The sequence below is a fragment of the Ixodes scapularis genome, unplaced genomic scaffold (genome assembly GCF_016920785.2).
Source record: "Ixodes scapularis isolate PalLabHiFi unplaced genomic scaffold, ASM1692078v2 PGA_scaffold47__10_contigs__length_4178495, whole genome shotgun sequence".
NCBI classification, from domain to species: domain Eukaryota; kingdom Metazoa; phylum Arthropoda; class Arachnida; order Ixodida; family Ixodidae; genus Ixodes; species Ixodes scapularis.
In genome coordinates, this window is record NW_024609876.1 from 1,654,078 (window position 1) to 1,679,048 (window position 24,971).

Below are 24,971 nucleotides of genomic sequence, written 5' to 3' on the forward strand. Positions count from 1 at the left end.
CATTCGACAACACGGTCCCGATCTATGCGTCAGTTCAGAGTCAGTGTCGTTATACAGTGAAGAGTTCAAGTTTCTACGGAGTTTAGGCACGTCTCTTTAACACTTTCTTTCTGCTTCCTTGGGAGTGATCCTATAACCACAGGCGCGTGCCTACATGCAGCCAGGAAAGGGTTCCGACATACCAAGAGTCCGCGTGCAAGACAGGTAGGCACAGAGCATTAGGGCTCGCGCTGTGGTTTTTGGCTTTTTTTTTTTAATTTGGTTTTTTTGTTGTAATGGTATATAATGTTTAGTTTGTGTAAAAAATTCCTCAGATGGCATATGACAGAGAGGATATCCTACATGCTGGATTCTTCTTCTTTTATTTTTCATTTCTTGTTTTCTTATGTTGAAATGTTTTAAAAAGATGAGAAAGAAAGTAAGTCGTGAGTCAGCGCTGTGTCTGTGTCCCTCCTTCTACTTGTCCTTGTGTTTGTTTGCGCTGTTTTATTTCTATGTTTACAATGCATCACCGACTAGCCCACCTCCAAACATTACTGCACCGTTTCACAGTGAGTTTCTATTTTTTTCTGTTCCTTTACAAAAACATTGGGAAATTTGCGGTACAAAAATTGGGAATATACTTTTAACAAAATTATATGTGTAGTTTGCGTGGAACCCAAACACTACTTTCTCGAAAATAGCGAGAGATGATTTTTTTCGAGTTCCAATGTTTGTCTGATTTTTTTTATGTTTTTTTGTTGTTGTTTTTATTCGGGCTTTCAGCCACGGAGGTATAAAGAGGTGGAGGCGACTTTTCACTGATGTCCGCATTAACATGATTTTCTAGGCAAACAAAAGAGAAACCTAGCACATAATGGGGTATATACTCGAAGGCACATGGTTCCCTCGTCTGCTTCCATGGGAAACATAAACTCTGACATTAAAGATTCTGAAGTCTTCTTGGATATTTATTGCTGCTTTATTGTTGCTAACGCTTGCTTCTAAAAGATTTCACAGCATTTGGCAGAGACCAAGCCGTCATTGTTTAAGCTTGAACCTTCTCCTCCAGACATTTCTGTAAAAGAAGTGAAAGAATAATAATAAATTAGATATAATCGCACCACAACAAAAAGATGAAGTGCCATATTTAATATATATAAAACAAACTAAAAGAATCAAGATAGATGAATCTTTTTCTTACTGAAGTTTGAATATATTCGGTTACTTTTCCATTCTTCCTCCTCTAATCTATCCTTGTATAAAATGCATTAATTAACGTGACTCTAAGCTTGCTGCATGCAACCAAGACGCATTGCCACAACCGTAAAAGGTGCAGTTACGGCTTTTAGACGGCCATGGAGATAAAAAAACATCTCCATTCTATAATTTCATATGCATACTGTACAAGAATATGCCTAAAGTTTGAGTTATTATCCACAAGAAGTATGGAAGTTCAAGCTTCTACTTGTATAAGTTCAAGAAAAGACATCACCAGTGTCTGCCAACTAGCTAAACAAAAGAATCTAACCAAGTATGGAACCTTGGTAAATACCATTTGTTAGAACAATTTATTATCATTATGCAATATCATATACTTTTCTAACCATTATGAAGCGGATGAAGCGCAAGAAACAAAGAAATTGATAATATAACGGCAAGCATCTTACGGGATGAAATATACATGTCCAAAACTTCTAATTTCAAAGTCACTTGTTATGTCGAACTTGCGTTGCCCTTCATTCGATATGCGTATGCAGTGTATATGTTTCTATTGGTAAAGTTCACCGATATGTTTTCATAGTTACTTGTAAAAATAAAACACGACATTTTATGCATCCTCTACTGCTGTTATATTCTTGGAGCTTGAGGCAAATCCAGTTGTATACGACAGCTCATCCCCTGGTCCCTGAAAACGCTGATTTTGTTCGAAAATAAAGAAGCTATGATTATAACGTTCAGTGTCTCAGCTACGCTGCCTGAAACGAGTCTTAGAATGGAGTGTTTAGCGGTCCATCCCGCCCATACATCAAAAGTGTTCCCAAAGTGGCAACAAATGACGTCACACAAGCCGGAGTGTCATGCAGTCGGATGTCGCGATCCTGGTGGTTGGGCACAGGGGTCCCGGTAAAAAGTACGAGCAAACATGTGTTTCGCTGTCGTGGCAGCGTCCCAACTCATGGTGCCGAAGTTTCCGTGTACTGTCAAGCTGCAGAGCAACCTGCAAAAGAACAGGTGCCTGCCACTTCCAACATCGCTGATTTGACAACGTCAGGAACGCAGCCGGTGACATGACACTTCTATGACGTCATGAGATAGATAACCGAGGGATCACGTTTTACAGCGCGGTAGACGCACCTGTCGGAGACACGTTCCATGCCTCATAGTTCCAGCAGAAAAACAAACAAAGCGTAACTTACCCCAGCCATCTCAAACTTGGCGAGCTCGTCATCGGTCATGCCGCTCGACTTCTATAGGTTAAAACAAAAACTCGTTAGCCCAACCTATCCTAATGTAGAGCGCAAGTTCGTCTGCTTGTTGCAGAGGGGTTGCGATGATGTCAGGACGCCGACTTCTTGTTGGCTGATTGATAAATATAGCGGGTAGAGCTCAAGGCATATAGCATTGAGGTACCATTATCCTTTAAATCAAAGCCAATCAGAGCTCGGCGTCATTATGACGTCACAGCAACTCCTAAAGGCCCCAGTGCGTACACACTATTGGCTCTCTCCTTTCCCCCCAACCTCTATTACAACGCTTCTCCTCCTCCTCCGCAAGAAGTAGACGACTTCTTCTCCGCCTTCAAACGCCACGCCAGTTCTCATTACAGTCTCGAAAATGTACAGGTATTTGCATTTACGGAACAAAAATCGCAGGTCATCTTTTACGGGTGCCTAGCCTCCAGTGCATGTTCGTTGCCTTTCGTCATGCTTTGGCTGCACTTGCACGCTCGAGACTCACAAGCCGTAGTGAATGGCTTTATTTTATTTTTAAGCTTATTGCTTCGCGATTTCTTTGTCGGCGCTCTATATGGGGCGATCTCATATCCTGGTGAGCCATAGTAAGATGCTCGGAGAGCTCCCTCACCCTGCGTTTTTTTGTTTTGTTTTTTTCCTTTTTTAGGTTCTTAGTGATTTTGCAGCTTTGTAGAGTTTACCACTAGGGAAAAAGGTGCCAAGCCAGTGGGCTGTGGACGGACGCACGCGCGGCATCTGGTATTTCGAAGAGCCCACCTACAGCGGGTGATCTAAACGCGTTTCACAGCTCAGCAAACAAAGACGTCAGCAAGCAGAAGGCGATTACTGTAGTGGTAAACAGGAAGCTTGTGCTGGAGGCGGAACAACTGAAAAACTTTCCGCCTTTGACGTCCTATCAGTGACTATTGCGGTCATCATGCGAGGGTCATTCGAGGCTGACCGGGACTTTTATTCCTACGGGAAAAAATCAAAATTCCGACAAGTCTTAAACTATATCAACTTTTCAAACTCAATGTATTGCCGTGGGGTCTCCAGGCATTCCTGTCATCGTTTTGACAGTTACTTAATTCGTTTGGATTTGAAATAACTTGGTTGAGTGACTGCAGCTGGATGACCATGTCCTTGTTGCTCCCTTGTCAACGGCTGTAGTCCTTCGCAAAACTGTTCACACCACTCGTGCACTTTTGTTCGTAACATCGTTTGTTCCTCATACTGTGCTTGGAATTTTTTTTTTCAAAATTTAGGCTGGTTTAACCTTCGCCTTTACCAGACATTTCGTTACGATTCGCTACACCCGGCTACACACACAAATCGCCCACACTATGATAACTGGAATTGCTGCGCATGCTTCAAATACGTCGTTCCGAGCGTTGCATATTTAAGAAGTATCACTTTGACTTCCTCCACGCTACACATCTTCGGATATTTCAAGTAAACCTCAAACGACCCTCGTAACACAAACCAGGTTCATTCTTCCGATAGCTTTCCCTCTCCTTCCTAAACTAGCATTAGATAATCTGCAGGACCTTAACGGTCCTTGACATCGGCGCTTGTCAGCAAAAGCTCGCGAACGAGCACTAATTCACCGATGCTTATATCGGCGTCTTTGCAGAATTGGTTTCCTCGTGCAAGTTCACTTATCCATAGCGCATTCACGTAGGTCTCTAAGCAACGTCGGCATTCAGAGAAATTAGCAAAAAAAAAAAAGATAGGCAACGTTACCTTGAAATCCTCTGCTTTTTCCTTGAAGCAAGCTTTCATCTGAAACACCATTCAGTCGCGTTAGTTTGTCCACTGTAGTGTCGGTGGGTCATAGGAAAGTGTGCTCACGTACAAAATAAATATTGACGAAAAACAAAACAAGAACGTCGCAAACCTTCTCGTCCACAAACTGCAGCCGACGCTGAGATGCGATATAGAGCCACTCAAACGGCCTTGGCCGTCTTTGTGCGTTTGGTATCCCCGGCTGAGACAATCACGCAGAGCGAATTAACCATAATCGTGTTCATTTTTTTTTTGTACGTAATTGGTCTAGCTGGTCCTAGCAAGCGCACAAAGACGATGAGTGCAATGGCGAGGCACTTTTGGCGCGGCTCGACTGGCTGTATTGGATCCTGGGCGACGGCTGCGGTCAGACTTTGTGTTAAACGGAGTAGCTGCCTTCGAAAATAAATAAATTATAGAAACCTGAGTACCTGGATTACATAGAAAATGGTACAGACAAACGCAGGCTGTTTGTCGCCTTTTCAAGGCGATTGTTGGTGCATATACGGTTTTATGGATATCAGTTTGGTCACCAGCCAGGTTTTCTTTATACAGAATGCGTTCGGAGCTAAGGTTTTATAAAATAAAACTTTCCCCCGAAAGTCTAACGTTAAAGCGTTAACGCGTAATTGAGTCCCGGCAAAATTAGCGGAGAAATTTACTTTAATCTTTTCTGCCGAAAATTACGAATTTAGAGGGGGGCCTTTCGCCGCTAAGTTTAACGGGGAAACTCTTCCCGCTAAATGTTTGACAAAAAAAATAATGTAGACGAAACAAGCATCAAAACATTCCGCCTCAGATTCCGCGCAACTTCTATTTATACCACAGACCAACCACCTTATTTTTTGTACGTTTACACTTCCCTAGAGGTCTGGTTCCTCTTGAGTGACACGTAAAGACACCGCACGTTGTCAACAAAAATTCACTTTGTTAGGAAAATCGTTTTTTTACTGTACACTGTACTAGATTTCCGCCATTTAGATTTCCGTTTCAGAACTGTGTATCATACAGGACGGTGGAACGCCATCTACTAGATGCTGTGCTTCAATACGTACAGGTACCCTCAAAGTAAAACGGAGCGCCGGAGCGGCGACCGAATTGCGTCGCCGCGCTATCTAGCAACACCGGCTGCAACTGATAGGTGCCGTCTGCGCATGCGCGCGTGCCGTTCGCGGTGTCCTCCGTCTTTCTTGTTTGATCCTTGCATTATCGGCGTCTCAAGCTACCAAACGCTGTTCCGATAAACACCACTAGGTGTTCGGCTCACACGCGGAGATAACACTGAGGACAAGTGGGAAAGGGCCAGTGTTGTCGATGAGCACCACCCCTTGTGCTATCAGGCGTCGATTTTTGGAAGATCGTTGCGCCGCTCGAACCACCGATAACGTGTGGGTTCGAAGAAGAAAACGGAGGCCCCAGCGGGGAGGTACGTTCGCATGCGCAGATGTAGCCTATCAGTTCCAGCCGGCGCTGATAGATGGCGCGGCGATGCAGTTCGATCTCCGCTCCGGCGCTCCGTTTTACTTTAAGGGAACCTGTACGTATTTCATAGAATACACTGCAGTTAGCATAGCAACCGTCAGGCGCTTCGAACGACGGGAGGCGAAGTGAGGGGGAAGGAAAAGGGGGAGGGCGAGGGGGTACTGCTCGTGCAGGCAGCGTCTTTGAGCAGTTCCGTAATTGAGCTAATCTAGTAAACTAAACAAATAACGTTGGCTGCGGCTATACTCCGTTTCCGGGGTACCCACCGCCAGTGGAAGCTAACATCAAGAGACCCTTTTCGAAAGTTCATCGAGCAGCATTGGCCGTCGCAATTTCTTAAGCACGAAGCGTGTAATTGAACCCGAGTCCCTGCCGAGCGCTGACGCAACCCTCGTGTCCAATGCATGCTCAGAATACGTCTCCAAACAATGGCGGACTCGAATAATTAACGCCGCAGCTACTAGGTATGGCGCACTTTTTTTTAAGATTGTCTATTATACCTCATTGTAGATTTGTTTCCAAGCGTGTAACGCTTTGCTACAGTACTTTGTTTAGGTCAAGCAAAAGTTATAAGCAGAATACAACATCTTCGGTAAACTCATTATTAAATTACTTTGATTATAATAGTATCTACTGCACCGTGAAACTGATAAACGCAGGAAAAAAATAAAGTTTGAATAATTGACATTGACCTTGCGTATTGGGGGGAAAATTCTAATAAAAAAAAGCGGGAGACGGCGTGCATATCTCAAAACGTTTCGTACTGTCTACGTTTTTCCGAGCTTCAACCACAGAGAAGCATAAGAACAGTGTTGTAGGCGTTACCGAAAAAAAGTAACAAAATATGTTACTCGTAACTTGCAAATAAAAGGAACGCGTTACCGGCCTACGTTACCTCAAAATAAAAGGAACGCGTTATCGTTACCGGTAAAAAGTAACGCCCGTTACATTTACGTTACTTTTTAAAATTCTGAATTAACGTGTTTTATGTTTTGACGTTCCACGCATGCGTAAGCGACATATATCAAGAAACATTATATCCGTCCAGAAGCTGAAGATAATTATATTTTAACAGATATTTTTAACAGATATTACAGATATTGAAGATATATTTTTAACAGATATTTTTAACAGGTATTACAGATATTGAAGATATTATATTTTTAACAGTTCTACCTAAATACTTACATGAAATAACGAAAACACCAAGTATATATTCGTTTATATCTATATTCATATATAAACAATTCAAGTGTAAATTGTTTAAGTCTTGGGAAGAGTTTGTAACGAGTAACGTAACATACGTCAAACGTTACTCGAAATAGGTAACCTAAGTACGCTACCTGTTACCGTTTTGAATATTTAACAATTACGTTACAACATTAACGTAAAAAGTAATTCGTTACCGGTAACGGCTTTACTAGCAATGCGTTGCCTCCAACACTGCATGAAAATACCTTCTGTTTGCTCCGATTTAAGTGTAACGTATCGTCCCTCGTAATTTTAAATGCTATAGAATTTTTATGACAACGAAATTATGTCCGTCCGTTCATTCCGACTTTACAGTTAATTGGGCGGAAAATCGTCAGACGACGCCAAATTAATTTTTCCCGCTAAGGTCAGTGGGAAACGTTCCCTTGTTTATTTTATCCCGCTAAATACAGGGGGAAAACTTGAATACACCAATTCTATTTGGGAAACAATTGTCACGAAAGTGGCACTGCGCTGAATAAGACCGAGAGCGCCGAGATCGACGGATTCCCGAAGAGATGCAAAGCTGATTCCAAATCCCTTTACATCTCTTTACAGAGGAGGAGAAGGCGAGAGGAGGAGGAGCAGGAAAGTAGGAGGGGGAAGAGGATAAGGAAAGGGGGATGAGGAGGGGGAGGAGGAGGAATAAAGGAGATGGAGGAGGAGGATGAAGAAAGGAGGAGGGGCTTTGAAGGAGGAAGAGGGTAGAAGGAGGAGGGGATAAGAGGATCGAGCAGGGCAGAGGAGGTGAAGAGAAGGAGGAGCAGGAAAGGAGGAAGAGAAGAGGAGGAGGGGGAGGACGAGGAGGAAAGGAGGGGAGGACGAGGAGCAGAGGAGGACGGGAGGAGGAGAGGAGGAGGAAGAGGGGCGTACCCTCCTCCTCCTCAAGCGAAAAAAAATCCCCGCTAAATTTAGCGAAAAAATTCCCCGCTAAATTTAGCGGAAACAATTCCCTGCTAAATTTAGCCGAAAATCGCCCCGCTAAATTTAGCGGACAAAATTTCCCGATAAATTTAGCGGGAAATATTCCTTGCTAAATCTAGCGGAAAGAAAATCCCCTCTAAATTTAGCGGGAAATTTTTCCCTGTAAATTTAGCGGAAAATATTTCTCATTAAATACAGCGGGGAATTTTTTCCTCTAAATTTAGCGGTAAATTTTTTCGAAATTCTTCCGCTCAATGAGAGGGGAGCTGGAGAGGAGGAGGGAAGGGTATGCATGGGGAGTAGGGGCATACCCTCCTCTCCGTACCTTCCCCTCCTCGTCCTCAAGAGCAGCGCTCTGATTCGGTGTCAAAGGGGATTGTAAACCTCTTTCTTTTTCTTTTTTTTTTTTTAGAGTGTGATCAAACGCAAATGTGTGTACCAGAACTATCGTCTCATCTCGGTGTAAACTATAAGGAATTTCTAGAATAAGGGGCCCCAACGCTTTGGGTAAGCCTGGGGCGACGCACTGCGTATGCGCAGGAGGTCTGCGCTTGCGCAGTATGACGCCCCAAGCTTCTGGGGGCACCCAAAGCGTTGGGGGGCCCCTATTTTAATACTCTTGTCCATCATGTGTAATGCTAGAGGCACTTACGAGTTCCTTCCTTTTGTCCATGTCGGAGACACCCACAGTCTGGGCTGCGCAGCTGGCAGCGGTGGGAATGATACCGTCCACGAGCTGAAAGAGAATCGCGCACACTTCAGAGTACTGGAGCATATGCACCTTTCCAAACGCTCATCGCCCAGGTAAAAGATGCTGAGTCAGTGGGCTGCGAACCCATGCCAGCGTTTGATATTCGGCAGACGAAAAGTACTGCGCTTGCTCAGAATACGCAGAATACCTTTCGCGGTACCTTGCGCAGAACGCGCAGCAGAAGCGCGCAAAAGGTGAATATTGAAATGTTACTGGCAGGTTAACCCTGTGATGCCCAAAGCTTTACTTGAAATAGTAGAGACCTACAAACACTGATAAGGTTTTAGGACACACAAAATAACTAAAGTCTGTTCTCGACAAAAAAAAAACCTTTTTTTGTAAGTATATTTTCGAAATGTTGCTCCTGAGCAACATTGGGCATAGATATAGCAATGACAAGTCGAAGGCCATTAGGGGTAGCATTTTTGGACATCAAAGGGGCATATCACACTGTGAATCAGAAAAAAACTCAAGGACCAAGTGAAGGAATATGGATTAGGGGGAACCATGGTTAAGAGAACGGGTATATACGGAGAATAGCGTACTTAAACGTGGAAAGCCGAAACTACAAGACCAGCAGCAATAAAAAGAGGACTTAGACAAGGTTGCCCATTGTCTCCCCTGCTCTTTATGATATAACTCAGGGAAATTGAAAAAAGATTAGAGCAGTGCAACCTAAGTTTTGACCTGACTTACATGGAGGAAGGACATAAAATAAATCAGGTATTGCCAGGGTTAATGTATGCAGAAAACATTGTACTCGTGTCAGAAAATTGTGAACTAATTAGGATTTGCAGCCGGGAAGGGGACAGTTTAGGCCTAAACTTCAGTAGGGACAAGTCGGGTATAATATTTTTCAACGACGAGAAGGGGGAACCCCTGGAGATACAGGACACAGTGATATAACTCGTAGAAAGTACATATATCTGGGAATACGGTTAAATGAGGAAAGAAAGTATCTAAAAGAACATGAAGATATTGTAACAAAGAAGGGAAACGGAATTCAATCATTATGAAACACAGCGCAATCTGGAACTATAATAGATATGAAGTCACTAAGGCTGTATGAAAGGGAGTCGTGGTGCCAGGACTGTCATTTAGAAATGCGGTATTGTGTATGTGGTCAGAAATCCAGGCATGTTTAGAGATACAGCAAAGGAGTGTGGGTCGGTTGGCATTGGGGACAGATGTGAATGCGCCAAATGAGGAAGTACAGGGGGATATGGATCGGGCATCTTTTGAGAGTAGAGAAGTGATCAGTAAAGTAAACTTTCAACAAAGACTAGCTGAAATTGAGGATACGCGGTGGGCAGCGAAAGTGTACAAGTATCTATATATGAAAAGCCTACACAAAGTGGACAAACCGAACCCGCAAGCTAAGATTTAAATACATTCAATGAGATGGGGCCGATCAGAGCATATCAGTATAAAAGGGAGTAAAGAAAACAGAGAGGAAATTGTGGGAAGAGAGAATGCGGGGGAAATCAGCTTTAACAACATACAGGACACAAAAACAAGAAATAAAGAAGGAACAGCTGTATGATCATTTATTAGCGAGCTCTGTTCTTTATGAAGCTAGAACAAGAGTGCTAAGTAGGAAAATATATAGGGCTAAATTTTAGGAAGTTGACACATGTAATTTTAAGGTGCACGGGGCTTCGTCCCACCATTTTGGTGAGATGACTACGGATTTGGCGGGGGCACTGGGATTTGCAGACATGGATGGACGAATGGATAGGGAAAGAATTGCGGTAACTAAGAGGAGGTTGGAAGATTGGTGCAAAAGATCTAGGGAGGGGTGAAAATACAGATAAAAGTAAGCAATTGGAACACTTTCAAGGGGAGGGGGGGGGGGGGGGCAAAGGGGTTGTCTTACTACAAAATGTATACAAATTTCATGAAAAAGAAGGGCTGACGAAATACTAAGTTAGGAGCCGCAAACTGCCGCCCGATACATCCATCCAACTTCACGTCGAACGAACGAAGGCCGTTACGGCATGTGAGAAGGCTCAGGCGCATTTTGAATTTCGCACAATAAAGAAACGTATCATTGAATTTGCAATATTGGCGCCTGTCTTTCTTCTCGCAGTTTTGAGGCCAGTGGTGCACTCCATCGTATGTCACATCCATTACTTTTTTTTTCTTTTTTTTTAACGAGGGAGGGAGAAAGAGGTAAAGGGAAAATCTTTCAGTCTTTCCACTCTGGTGAAGAAGGAAGACCAGCGAAGCTGTACTATGATGGGAATGAAGTAATAGCCGGCCACAAGTCGGCAAGCCAGGGTGGAAAGGTTGGAAAGATTGCGCCATCTATGAGCGACGGTGGCAAGTCGGTTGTCTGGTTGCCGCCGCCGCTCATAGATGGCGGTAGCTGTCCAGAGTTTTGTGTCATCATTTGTTTTCTGACGTACACGCTACTGGGGAAACTAGCCCTTAACAGCTCCGCTGTAAAACCGCCATTTCAGCATGAAGAGGCCTCTACCGACTTTTAAAGTACAGTGCAGAGCAGGACATCTGCAATTGCAGATGCAGAACTAAACAAATTATAAAGAAAAACTTGCATCAAACTAAACACGATTGAAAGTAATACTACTTACGTCTAAAATAACTTTTTACATTTTCATCCTCATTCATAAACGATATTGCTCGCCACCAGGAGTTCTTTCAAATTTATCTTGAAAATATAAAAGAAACACTGAAGGTTTACTTCTCTTCAATCATATTTAACAATGAGGAAACTTGACAATCAAATTGTTTCGTGTGGTAATTGGTTCTGACATTAGGTTTTGAAGGACTGATATGTTTTATAATATGCATTTCTATCCTCCACTGCTCGCGCAAGTATCCTCGCCTATGCGACATGGGGTGCTAAATTTATTGAGACGCACGTCGCACGGGATAAAATAAATCATTCTCGAATTGTTGCTGCTTGGTCACGCTGGGCAACAAAGAAGTAAAAAACGCGGGATGTTGTTTATTATGTTGATGCTTTTTGTTTTCTGATTCGTCCTTAGACGTTCTTATCGGTTAATGGCGTAATTTTAATCAGCTAATTGGGATGCTAATGGCGTAATCAGTCGTCATTCGCCGAGCTTCCTCCATAGATATGATTACAGCGATCGGTTACCCCAAGTGGCTTGTGGGGAAATGGACGCTCCAGATATTTTAGAGTCTAGTAGTCCACCTTAGCAGGACTGATCCTCGGTGCAAAACTTCGAGGTCCACGACAAGCACTGTCTCGAAGAAGGAATGAGCAGTATTTCAAGTATAAGTATTTGAAATACGCGTTTAATATACTTTGAGTACTTCATATTTCCTATTTAATTACGTATTGGGAAATGTATGTGTCAACTGTATTAAAATACTGAAATTAGAGTATTTCAAATATATCCATTTCGAATACAGATTTAAATACAATTTTAGGGAATGCTCTTTTCAATCAAATGGGATTTTGGACACTTTTCGCGAAGATAGTCATATGCAAAGAGGTTGAAACGTTCTGCGCTTTGCGCAGAATTAATGTTGAATAAAAACGAAAAAGTAAAACAAGGAATTATTGGGACATGTACGTTTTTTTTTTTTTTTTGGTTGTTGATTTGGTTTCTTCAAACACGTCGAATTAACGACGCATTGTTTTAAAATGCTTTGATGCATCAACTCGGAGTTTTAAATTAATCTCACACTGAATACATATTTTTTTCTCATGTTAATATTATCCGCCTATGAAGTTAGAACAACACAATTTTAACTTCAAAGCTGCAACGTTTTTTTTTTTATGCACTTGGTTCTTAGTACATATAAACTGCACTCTTTATTTGGGCATGGTCATTTTACCTCGGTTAAATTTAAGTCTAAGATGACATTCTTTGAGAACTGAATTTATTTGAAAAGTCATTTTAAGATGATCAAATGCGCTCGTTGTATTTGTATCTTGAATTTAAATACTTTTCTTTCAAAGTATAACTCAATTTATATTTAAATACAGTTTTTTAAGTATTTCGCCCATCTTTGATTCAGAGTGTGCACACGGGCAAATACCACTATCTACATCAAATTATCGATTAAAGGAGAAAAAAAAATACAAAAAGCCACAGCCTCTTTTCCCGTTAGCTCCAAAGCGCGCAATGCTTTCATGAAAGACAACAAAAGAACGTTTGACGCGGTCCGATTTTGATCAAGGAAAGAGCGAGAGCGTTTCGGCTGCTAATGGACCTTTTCCACATACCGACGGTACCAGGAGGTGGCTGCACGAACTAAAAATCGAGGAAGTGACCTACCTGCGCTACCAATCGATAATGGGAGCTACGCTACCAGTTTCTTCGCTCTCTGAGCAGCGGCGCCTGCCCAACGCGACTTGAAAGAGGGGCATCCGTGGCGTCCACCCAAACGTCGTGTTTTCCTTTCCGTCGACGTTCTTTTTTTGTGTAACACAATTATATATATGCTGCAGTTACGTGTTCTACTCGCTGATACACAGCCTCCTTCCAAATTTCCTCGATTTTTCGTTCCGACTTCCGCCGCTTGACATCGGGCGCTCGCGCATGCGCAGAACGCTTCTCGGAAAAGGTCCATTGGACATAGCGTCAAAGCTTCGGCGTAATCAACCGATGAGACCGTTTTGACAGGTTCGCGAGTTCACAATCCGGCAATTTTTTGGTGGGAACGTCTTACCAACACACAATGGCGAGAGAGGTCTCGCGGTCTCAGATGGGCTTGTCCTTAGTACTCCTTCATCCACCGGTCGACGTCAGCCACTTTGCGGCAGCAGAACAACTTGAGGTTTGCAAACGAAGCGCGGATCGTCAATAACTTCCAACATGATATAGCAGACGATTATAATTTCAGCGCGCGTCCGATCTCACCTCGCCGCGGCGCTCCGTTTGTAGCCGTCGATCAACTTCGTTTCCGGTCTTGTAGTAGACGACGTACGGCGTTTTCTTGTTTTATGTCCGTTTGGAAATAGCGCTTCGTAGCAGACCAATCGCGTTGTTCTCCCGCATTAGCAGACGAGCCATCTGAACGCTATCTTCGCTCGAGTAGCGAGATACAAATTATATCTCGCTTTTGCTTTCGCAGTGACCAAAATCGGACCCATGGAGCGAGGGAGAAATTGGCTTCTAAGCTGCCGAACTCTGTGGCGGTTGCCCGGTTCAAAACCACTTTTGCGAGCGTATTTGCTGTTGTTGTTTTTTTGTTTTTTTGCCGCCAAAGGTTAAAATAAGCGACTAGACTAACAGATCACTGCATACTCTAAACGAAAAAAACAAAACAAAGGTAATGCGTGATTATTTTTTTAAGTGTTACAATGCAACGCGTGTCAGTTTATGGGGGCCGGATGTTGCAGACTTCAATGAGTACTCATCTGTACAGTGCGCGACAGTGTTAGCACGAGCTCGACTTCGGCGCTTTTTCGCAGTTTACTTCGGAAAGCTACTGGCAGGCATCAGAAGTTACCAATTAGGTTAGTACCCCAACTGAAAACTTTCTACCAATATAGCAGTAGTTTTGATAACAGTCATTAATACTGAGAGAAAAAACGAGTAAAAACCGGTGATGACTTGTTCGGGCTACCAGAGTTGTAATGTGTGCACTGGAGGTGAATAACACTGAGAGCTGCGTAGAGTTGGTAATTAAAATATATAAACAAAATTGTAGTCACGGTCCTTTCTTGGACACCGAATTAGACCCAAAAGCATGAAATTATTTCAATGAAGACGTCGCAGAAGTATTCCCAGCATTGCGGGCGACGCAGCTCGAGCGAGACGCGTGTTCAGACGCGATGCGAATTAAAGCGTGGCCTTGACAAGACATCATGAAGCAGCTGGGCCGTGAGGCGAAATCCATTTGGCAGCTGGTGAACCCTGTGGCAGCTTCTGTTTCGAAAAGCTTTTTCGAACGCTTTTCTTTATACCCTTCTTTCTTCCAGGTTTAGGCGACGGCAGTAATGCGCGATCGGCTTCAATCTGTATTAATCATTGCTCCACTGCAACGCTCGAGTCAGCTTATTCGGGCCTGATATTGTTGATTTCAGTGAGTATTCAATCGTACCAACATTAAGGGGAAATATTAGAAAATCTGTTTCTTGCTTCGCGACTGTTATCTCGGGGACGACTAGCACGCAATGTACACATGACACTGCGCGGCACGGTTAGCACGAACACTACATCGGCTTTCCTTCGCCTTTCGCTCGGAGAGTATTTTGAAGAACGGCATGTTTGGTAGCCTGCGTTGGTGTCAAAGATGAGTTGCATTAGCAGTTTCGCTCACATTTGATAACTCATGAGAGTAAACCGCAACAAAACATAGCAATCATTCATGCGTGTTGATCACACTCTATACATTGCCACTGTATAGTCGCTCACAGCATAAGAAACCCAAGGTGTGACTATAGTCACTTTAGTTGCCGATTGCATTTTGGTCAGAGAAATACCAAATTCCATCCTTTATGTTTAGCCTTCTTAAAACATTTTCTGGCGTTCTCAGCATCCTCGCCCGACCCGTAACGGGTTTATACCAAATACCTTACAAGGAACCACATCTTACTCTGCGAAAATCTAAAGGCCTTGACGCCGATAGCTTTTGCGCAGTGGGATCGACTGGACTCGCGCCCTCGGAGTATCCCTTTTTGAAAGGGGATTGTTGGCTGCCGCCGACTATTGCCGTGGACACCCGTCGAGGCAGCGTAGACAACCGTCTGGGCTCTCTTAGCGAATCCGTTATCTGGGCACGCCGGCGGCAGCCCTCTTCCTCGGTACAGTGCGAAAGAGCGAAAGCGTGAAAAGTGCCTTCTCTCGGATGGAGGGTTTTCCCATCGCTTCCTATATCCGGCGTTTTATCGTAACTATACCTACGGTTGAGCTGTCGAACACCGTCGACGGCCCGACGCGCATGCCTGGATAGTTTGTCTTAATTTCAGCGATTGTGTCTTCATCGGTGAATTGTAATTTTCTATGATGCGTTGTTGTTTATGTTATTTTGTTCATTGTTACGGTGAGCAATTGTAACCCCCCTTCTGCAATGAGCTCGAATGAGGTCACACTATGTACAAATACATTAATGAACTTGGCAAAAAGCCAACGCTACAGCCCATAGAGCCAATTAGAGCGAGGCAAAGTGTGGGACAGCTCTTACCAAGGGTGGAGGGATGAGGGCGTAACCCAAGCAGTTGGAGAGGAGGGAAAGGAGGAACTCCCCCCTTAGCCCGAACCCTTTTTTGTGTGTCCCAGACGTCGGTATTTTACCCCTAGAAGCTCAGCCCGTCACTCAAAACTCGTAGAAAAACGGCATTTTCTCTCTCCCGCCTGTAACTTCGACTAAACTGCGCAAACAAGTGACATGGAGCTCTCTAAAGGTCCGTTCACACTCTTGCAACCGAGTACGACTGAGAGAGACCAGACCGGTTTTTAAGCCTCTTGTGACTTCTTAGGACCGGATGCGGTGCAGCGGAGCTGGTCCTAAGAGATCGCAAGAGGCTTAAAAACCGGTCTGGTCTCTCTCGGTCGTACTCGGTTGCAAGAGTGTGAACGGGCCTTAAGTGTCTCCCTCCGACGCTCTGAGTGGCTCACCGGGACCGTAGCCTTCGCGTTTTGCCAGGTTAGGGTGAAACGAAGTATAGAGAAGCATTTGCTCATACAAGGTCGCTGAACGTATTTACCTTCTTCACAACGTCGGGGTTTATTCCCTTGGCCATGTCGAGGCACTCCTTGGCCTCGTCCACTTTGGCCAGGAACTGCTGCTGCATCTCCGGGTTCGGGACCATCTGACGGATCAGGTTCCTCACCGTCTCCAGAATGGTGTCCACTGGTCGCAGCACGCGAAGACACCACCACCAAAAAAACGTTACTCAGTTATTCGTTTAAAAAAGTATTAAATTCGATAGCATTTCGACGCGAACGCTGCGCACTTTCGCGTTCGATGCCTGGCTTGTAACGGATGAGGTTTCAGGCACGCATCTGTTATACAGGATGTTCTTATTAAGGGTCCAGACAGCGCCTCCTACACAGTTACACAATGACTGTCGGCTGCGAGCAGTGGCAGGCGGAAGGAAGAGGGCAAAAGTACACGTAGCTGATGCGGGGTGGAGCCTTCTAGGCGTTCAGCACAAACGAGGCGCTGCGTTACGTTTCCCTGCGCACGACGCAACGCAGCGCAACGGGGTCGACGTAACTTGTGAACGAGACTTTGAGCTCGGGACTAGCCCGCGGTATTCAGCGGAATATTTTTTTTTCTTATTCTTTCTTTAACATTCACCCACAAACGAGTCGGCGCCAACCATTTCTGAGCCCGCGATTAACGGTGGCCGCCAAAGGCCCATCCGCCGAAGCAGACGGCCAAGCGTTCTCCTCGTTCGCGCTGCACAAGCGGCGCCCGGCCGTGCTTGTTTCGTAGTTTCGGTATTTTATATCACCGAAACTCTTTTGAATCGGGTTGGTCACATCCAGAAAAGCGGTCCACATGTCGTTAAAAAAGTATATATATATATTATATCTTCAATCCTAATCTAAATGCTACATGGTAGAAAATAAATTTTAAAAAAAACGGCCGCTTGGCGGCGCAATCTAGCCGTTCGTGCATGTTGTGAGCATAGCTCTATGGTTGGGGGTGGAGCATGAGGCCTGGACAACTCTTGGAGAGAAGGCGACAGGCATATCGTAACTCATATAGGGCGCACTGGTCCCGACTTTTTTATGCGAAAACATTGACTCTCCCATGGAGCGGAGCCGGCGGCATCGGCAACCACGAACAACGTGAGGAGAGGCGTCTGTAACCGCGAAAGAACGCGAAAGAAATTACCCAGGAGCCGGCGGCGCCTGTAACCGCTGTAACCACGGCTACTATACTCGGTGTCACTAGTTGCGTGCAGTACAGGCGAAGGCAACGCCAGGCGAGGGAAAGAAAGCAAAAGCACTAGGAAGACTGGGGAGGAAGGGAGAAACCTTCTTTCCTCTCTAACGTTTCATGTGCTCTTTTTTTCTCCCCTCGCTCTAAATCGCCCTCCCCTCCCATCCCTAGTTCCTAGTGCTCGCCCTCTTTGTCTCTTCGCCTGGCGTCGCCTTCACCGGCACTGCACACAAGTGACAACTACGGACACGAAGTATAGACAGCCATTGGCTGCGAGGACGCGCAGAGTTCCAAAAAACGCCACTCCGCAGAGAAGCCCTCTTCCTGGTGCTGCGGCCAGCACGCCAGGAAGGAGCGCGCTCGGCCGCCGCAGGTTGGGAACCGCGCAGGCGCAGTGTGTAACACGCGACGCTAACGCAAGCGAGCAGTGCTTGAGTTTGCTCGCGTACTAAATACTAAAACTCACCATTGCAACGAGAAGGGATGCACTAGCGCTACGGTGCCTGAACGCGTCTCCGACTGGTCTGTTTACCGCGTCCAAAAAAATGGTCTCTCGATTACCCACTCAAAAAAAAAAAAGGGAGAAGAAATGGAGGAAAAAGTGATGTTCCTCCCTGTCGCCAACGGAAGGGAGGAAATCGCACCCGTTCCTCCATTTTACCGATTACTCCATTACGTGGCTTTTACCACATGAAAGGGGGATACTATATACTACACTCAGGGAGCAGGGCACATATTTTTTTTTCTGTCAAATTTGTGAAAAAGTTCATGCTAAAGTAAACAATTTAAAAAAGCATATGTGCCACAAGAACCGCTCCCACTTTTATGTGCCCTGCTCCCTGAGTGTATAGTACCCCCCTTTCCTGTGGTAAAAGCTACGTTGGACAGACCGGATGGCGTGTGAACGACCGACTACGAGAGCACTATCTCTCTCTGAAGTCTATGGTAGGGGGCCATCTACCCCTGCACTGTAAATCCTGTAATTGTACGCCATCCTTAGCGAAAACCAAGATAATAGGCAGGTACCGAGAAAAACACACCAGAGAAATTTTTGAAGCCTTTATTATCCTAAGCATGGGCGAGCGATACAGAACGCGGATTCCGCGTTCTGTATCACTTCCTTTTCTTCTTTCGTTATTACATGAGTTGTGAGTGTGCTCTTATCCGTCGTCTACGTATTCCTCTTCTCTGTCCTTGTCCTTCTGTTTGCAACAGTAACTATGAAAATGATAGCCGTGTTATAAATACAAGGGTGCGTCTTTTTCATTTATCACTCGAAAGCCAGTGTGGAAAGTTAGTTTAATAATTCGGAAGTTTTGACACGAAAAAAAAAAATGTAAGGATAATTTTCGGGGCCAGATTTATTATATCAGCACCACAACCCCGGAAAGGAAATAGGAAACCTTGCGTACGCCGCTGCTGACGGGTATCACTCTCCAGCAGGCCCATACACGTAAGTCTAAAAATGTAATCGAATACAATTAAAAATACTCTCGGTTAAAAAGTATTGCATTAAATTACTCAATTATTTCAGAATAAAACTAATCGGTCGTTACTTGAAAACCTAACCGTTACTTCCCTTATTACTTAAGATATTTAAAAATTACGAATTTTTCTGCCAATTTGAAGACGTGTCTTTCGTACTTTCCATCCCTTGATTATAACCACCGAATTATACGCCACTCATCTTCTTAATCTATTCATTTTCTTAAACCACCCTCCTTGCCGAGCCTTGGTTCGAGGATTTCTTGGTAAGAAACTTGTAGAAACCAAGGACCCCGTTAGGAAAGGGAGAAGAAAATTGTAAATGTTGCAAGTAATCTTCGTAGTTTCAGAAGTAATCAGGTCACTGTTGTAATTACTTCCTAATAATTGTATTGGAATGATTGCAAGATTCCTCCAAGAAGTAATCGTTTACGAGTAATTTGATTATTTCTAATGAGTATCGCACGAGTCTGCTCTACAAACCGTGCAGCGGCGAGCGCAAAAGGGCGTCCTCACCACACCCCCCCCCCCCCCCCTTTACATAATCATTCGAACATCAAACAAGTCGTCCTTCTCATAGGCTTAATGGATTTCTAAAAGATCGGTGATAGGTACTCCAAGTGCTTTACGTTACAGTGTATTTTACGCAAGGACTTCTTGGAGCAAAAATAAACAGATGAAGAGTTTTTTTGTTTTTTTGTTTTTTTGTTTTTAAGACGTTTTACTTGGTTTTGGTTTAGGTTTACTTTTGGATTTAGGAAAAGCGTTTTCTACTGTGCCTTACGGTGTTCTATTTTTTTTTTTTTATTTAAACTATATGGTATAGGAGGAGTTGCGATAAGATTAGAACAGATTTTGCAGGTCGTTATCAACACATATTTATGAATGTGCATGCGTGTAATAAACCAAAAATACAAAATGACGTTCGTCAGGCTTCATTTCATGGCCTCTGTTATTCCTTGTGTGTGTTAATGTTAGAAAGGCAATACCAGTTTCCCTGAGTTAATAATATATATATATTGTACGCAGACAATGGGAATTTGTTGTTGCTTGTGTAACAAAAATAACGTAGAAAAGCCGGCTGATACACATGACGCTTGCACCTTTGCATTTAATTGCATATTAATGATACTCATCTTTTAAAATTATTAAGACCACAACAAAAAGACTGTGTACATTTGAATACAAGTAAAACTGGCACCATGGTTTTATAATTATAACGTTTGAACGTACACCCCCGAAGCAAGTGGCAGAACAAATATTTGTGGGTGTGTGGTTTGCTGACGACATTTCACAAAGTTCTGATATAAGAAGACTAAAAGGCTGATTTATCTCCAGGAAGAGGAAGTGTTTCTAAAATGCTAAACTTAACCGCTACCTGGGTCAAACACACGTTATATTCTTCCTTGTTTTTTTTAAGACTATAGTTATGGTATTTTGGTCTGGAGAACGACGACAACTACGAAGTATAAGAAACCTTGAGGACAAAAATATTAGGTACCTTATAAAGGCAATTTAAGAAATTTATAGACAAAACCACTTTTTATCCAATGCAAAATGCTTAAAGCGGATCTTTATAGTTTGACATAATAAATTGTACCTAAGGGATAGGATGATATGAGTTTATAGATAATATTCATCATTCATAAAAAATATCGAAAAATCATTCTTTACGGTTTACTAATGCGCAATAAGCTACAAAATAGAAGTCCTAATTAGAATGTTCCTTATGTTTTATGTTCTAGTGATCGTGGAACTAGATGATGCATATTTTATAAACCATGTGCTTGAATAGCGTATCTAATATTCTGAAAATATGCTTACTCGTGCATGCTTTGATTTATCGCTTTAGTTTTGTATTTGCTAGAAAGAATCTGTCACTAGCCACTGGCTATGGATTCTGTTCATGGTATGTATTTAAATGTGTATTGCTTCTTTTTTTAAGAATATAAAATGAGCCTAAGTTGACTATTTCAGATTTGCAATGGATAAATAAAAAAAGACTCTACAGACACCTTGAGAGCGTACGGGTTTTGAAGCCAGAAGCCAAGGATGTCGGTCATAAGAGCCAACTTTGGTCGACATTCCTTAACTTTTCTAGGGACTCAAACGTTAAATAGAACAGATATAAACACTGACTTCAATAAAACGTATTATAGTTTTAAAACAATCATCGGAGGTTCTTAGCTGACAAAGAACTTTCATTTTCACGTGAAAATGCAAAAAAGGGGGTGTAGTCCTTACACTCCTTGTCACGTATACGACACCCCAAAACTTCAGTTGGATGTACAGCGCACTGACGTTGTACCGAAGGTACCAACTTTCACGAGCGGCTTGACAGCCCGAGTTGTACAAAGCAATAAAATAGTTAATGTAAGTGTGACTGACTGCAAACAAAGTCATCGGTGCTTTCTAGGCTCAACTGCAAAACCTGTGTGTTTTTTTTTCCTGTAAACTTTGATACGTACTTTGTCTGTTTAATATGTCATATTGCACCGTCATAAACCCTCTCGCAAAAGTTGGGGCAGTCGATTCGACGTCAGCGCGCTGTACGTCGAACTGACGTTTTGGGGTGTCGCATATGTGACAAAGGGGTGTAACGTCTACACCCCCTTTTTAGGGTGTATATTGTAGAGCTAATATAGTCACTGTGTGTAGTCTATTTTGAAGAATATTTTCATTGTAATTTTATATGTATATGCTGTTGTTCGCATGTCGTAGCTATATGACTATATTCTACTCCTACTTTTTCAAAGTGTTACACCAGTGTAATTGTGTCCCTGGGTTGAGATATTTTTCAGGCATCGCTCAACAGTTGTGTTAGTTAAATTTATTACATTTCAGTGTTGTTGTTGTTTTCGTAATTTCATGAAATGTGAAATTTATATAATTGATTTACATTTAAATATTTGTAACACGACTAATATTCCTTTTCCCATCCTCGTCCTCGCTTTTTTATACTTTCAAGTCTTGTATGTGTGTAACATTCACTAACGTTTATTTATGGGATTTTCAACCGAATGAATGTGCTTCCTGTTTGCTTTCTTTTTTGCTTTGATTTGTTTTGTAGATTTGTTGTGTCCACTATATGTAGCTACACTAAAAAAAATGTGGTCGTAAAATAACTTTTAGGGATTTACCGCGTTTTTATCTCCTTTCCCTACAAAATAAACCCGCAAAGCAAATAAAAAAAAAAGAATCGCTTTGCTTTATTTTTTTATTTGTTTTGTTTTGCGAGATTGCGAATTTTTAAAGGACATATGCAAAGCCAAACAAAAATATTGTAAAAACAACCTGGATAGGAAAAGAATGTCAAAGAATGAATTTACACCGAAACAAAAAATTAAAGATATATTTACGGCGCAAAACCAATTTGTGCTTGGCGTCCCTAAGAGCCACCACTTTAAAACGAAAACAATTTTTTTTTCCTTTGCATGCGTTTTCTAAGTTATCAGTCGTGTCTTTACATACGTTAGATGTTTTAACTCATCCTTCTACTCTTTGTCTTATTCATCTGTATCTTATTTTGCTGCTTTAAGCTTTTATTGTTTTATTCGCCTATTTTTGTGCACCACCACTCCCCTCTCCTTTACTATTTTCCCTCTCCCCTCTCTAATCTTTTTTTGTTTTTCTTTTTTTATGAGGTTTCCGTCTTTTCGTGTAACTTCAAATTCAATGAAAGTTTTATCCAGAGAGCCGACGGGTAGTACAGCTGCCTAAGGGGCCGTCACAAGACGCAACGAAATGCCTGACAAAGCCCCGACAGCCCCCTTCTTCTCACCCCTTCCCCGCCCCCTTCCCGGTCAAACCATTCAGCCAGCACAGACAAAAGGGATGTTCAACAGAGAAAGGAAACTCACATGGCCGGACCAAACCAAACATTAAAATGAACATCAACAATAAATAAACTCGGCATAAAAAGACGAAATCAAGGAAATGAAAACCAGGCAGCATGCCCCTGAAGTGACAAAATAACCCACATCTATCTCTTTATATCTGCTCAAACATGGCACAGAAGATGGCAAAACTCGAAAAATTAGCACAAAAAATGACGCTAGCAAACTGTAAGTCAACTATTCACCCATACAGCAAAGAGGAAAACAAAATGTTTGAAGCCTGCAAATTGCCTAGATTTGCAGGTGTCAAGGACACCATACAAATATTTCAGTATTTTTAAATAAACTTTTTTTTTCTTGTACAGCTAGGCATTCAGCCACTCTTCAGATTATTTTAGTAATTGAGAGGCTATTTTTATATTATTTTAGAAAATAAGAATTTACAGGGCATTTTTTTAAAGTTACATGCGAGTGATCCTTAATATTTTATGTGACTGTTCGTTCCTCACTCCAACATTTCGTAAAATAAACCTAAACTGTTGTTATTGCATGTTCATTTTGTTTGGGATCGACACCGTTGCTTTCGTCATGTATATTTCGGTGTTAGTTTAAAAGTGAGAGTAGATTACCTTATCTTTATCTTTGTTTTGCACTGGGTGCAAAGAGCACTAAGCCTAAAGAGTCTTACACTTGCATACGAACAGGAAAAAGCACATAAAGAGCAGTAAAAAGACAAAGCAATCAATCACGCTAACATTATTCACTGGATTAATCTTTTAAAAGTGCTAATAAAACAGAAAAAGTCTATTACAGATTGGTCTAGGATTATTTATTTATTTTTATATATTTTTTATTTAATACCCTGAGGGCCCATCGAGCATTAATGACGGGGAAGGCATACAAATTCATATGAAAACATTAACACGATAAGATTACAAACAAAGTAAGCAATTTTGCTGGGGAATAATTAGTCCGGCATGTTAGCAAAGATGGTTAGTTAAGTCTCTTAAAATCGTTCAATTAATGGTATGTTTAGCAGAGGTGCTGGAGGGCGTTTCCAATCAGATGACGTTCTTGGTATGAAGGAGGCGGTGTATGCTGACGTTTGACAATGTGGTATGCCGACTTTAGAATTAAGATCAACTCGTGCAGAAATGTGTGAGATGTTCAGGAATTATTTACTTCATAGTGAGGCTCTAGGATTATAAATTTTGTATAAGATGCATACATGAGATATTTTAAGACGGAAGGAAAAAAGGGAAAGGGATAAAGTGGTTTTCAAAGACGAGACACTAGCTGTGCGGTGATGTGTTTCTTTCAAGAAACTGAATTTCACTTCCACCTCGTTTCCACCCTATATTCGAATTGCATTCTTGTAATTGGCGCCGTATGGTACAAAACCATCGGATTAAAAAGTCATTGAGAGAGACTGGTTAAATAAGGTCGGGAGAATTGGGTATTGTTGAGTATGTTAGGTTAGGATAAGGTAAGTTGAAAACGAACTTTTGGTAACTCTAAGTACGACAGCAGATGCCTCGCTGTGGTTCTTAGCTTCTTCAAGCCTAGTACTGAAACGTGTGCTGCAGTTCTGAAAACAAAAATCATTTTCTAAGTTCTTTTTTTTTAGCAGTTTCGATTATTTTTATGCTTTTTTCTGTCGCGTATGACGATCTAAATTTCTCGTTAGTCAAAATTAAGTTAAGTTAGTGTAGGCGATGTAACCCAAGTACGGGAACTGGCACAGCAAGTCGCAAGTCCGAAACTCAAAATTGAAAGATCGTATACTTACCGTTGCCGTCAACCAGAATCGTAAGGGAAGATCCAAGAAGAATCACGACCAGAAGCTGCCTCATCATGACGGTTGGGGTCGCTGACTCTAAGGTCTCAAACTATGAAACTAACAACGATAGGTTATTCCACGTATCGGAGGATTCCTTTGTGGCCACTCGCGTGGCCACCGTCCGCTTATATACCGGTCTCCGTGAATTATGCGGCATGTGGGCACACAACATGACCTTCAGGCCCGGTGTCGACACCTGGGCTATTGACGAAGCGAAGCGTATCAGGAAGTTCGAAATAAATTAACCACAAGTTCCTTAGTCATTGTGCGACAACGGACAGTTGGGCTAACAGAGCAGGAACACTCTTTAAGGTACCCGCTTCGTGGCAAAGTAGTTTCCCCGT

General features: G+C 42.7%; 1 protein-coding gene across 1 annotated transcript; it reads right to left on the bottom strand.

The window, feature by feature from the left end:
* Positions 1-971: 971 nt before the first annotated feature.
* Positions 972-24,643, bottom strand: LOC120851115. Its single transcript, XM_040223679.3, has 6 exons — positions 24,577-24,643; positions 16,280-16,425; positions 8,530-8,613; positions 4,179-4,217; positions 2,400-2,450; positions 972-1,057 (listed from the first exon to the last, which is right to left on the bottom strand). Exons 1-6 carry the CDS (start codon positions 24,641-24,643, stop codon positions 1,028-1,030), a joined length of 417 nt encoding a protein of 138 aa, XP_040079613.1. The 3' UTR covers positions 972-1,027.
* Between the last annotated feature and the right edge of the window lie 328 nt (positions 24,644-24,971).

What these genes read in the sequence shown, in the direction of transcription:
- LOC120851115 (XM_040223679.3), bottom strand. Translation starts at nt 24,643, where the DNA reads ATGATGAGGCAGCTTCTGGTCGTGATTCTTCTTGGATCTTCCCTTACG. An exon ending in GATTCTGGTTGACGGCAACG is followed by an intron (nt 16,426 to 24,576) that starts GTAAGTATACGA and finishes TGCTGCGACCAG; the next exon opens with TGGACACCATTCTGGAGACG. An exon ending in ACCCCGACGTTGTGAAGAAG is followed by an intron (nt 8,614 to 16,279) that starts GTAAATACGTTC and finishes ATTCTCTTTCAG; the next exon opens with CTCGTGGACGGTATCATTCC.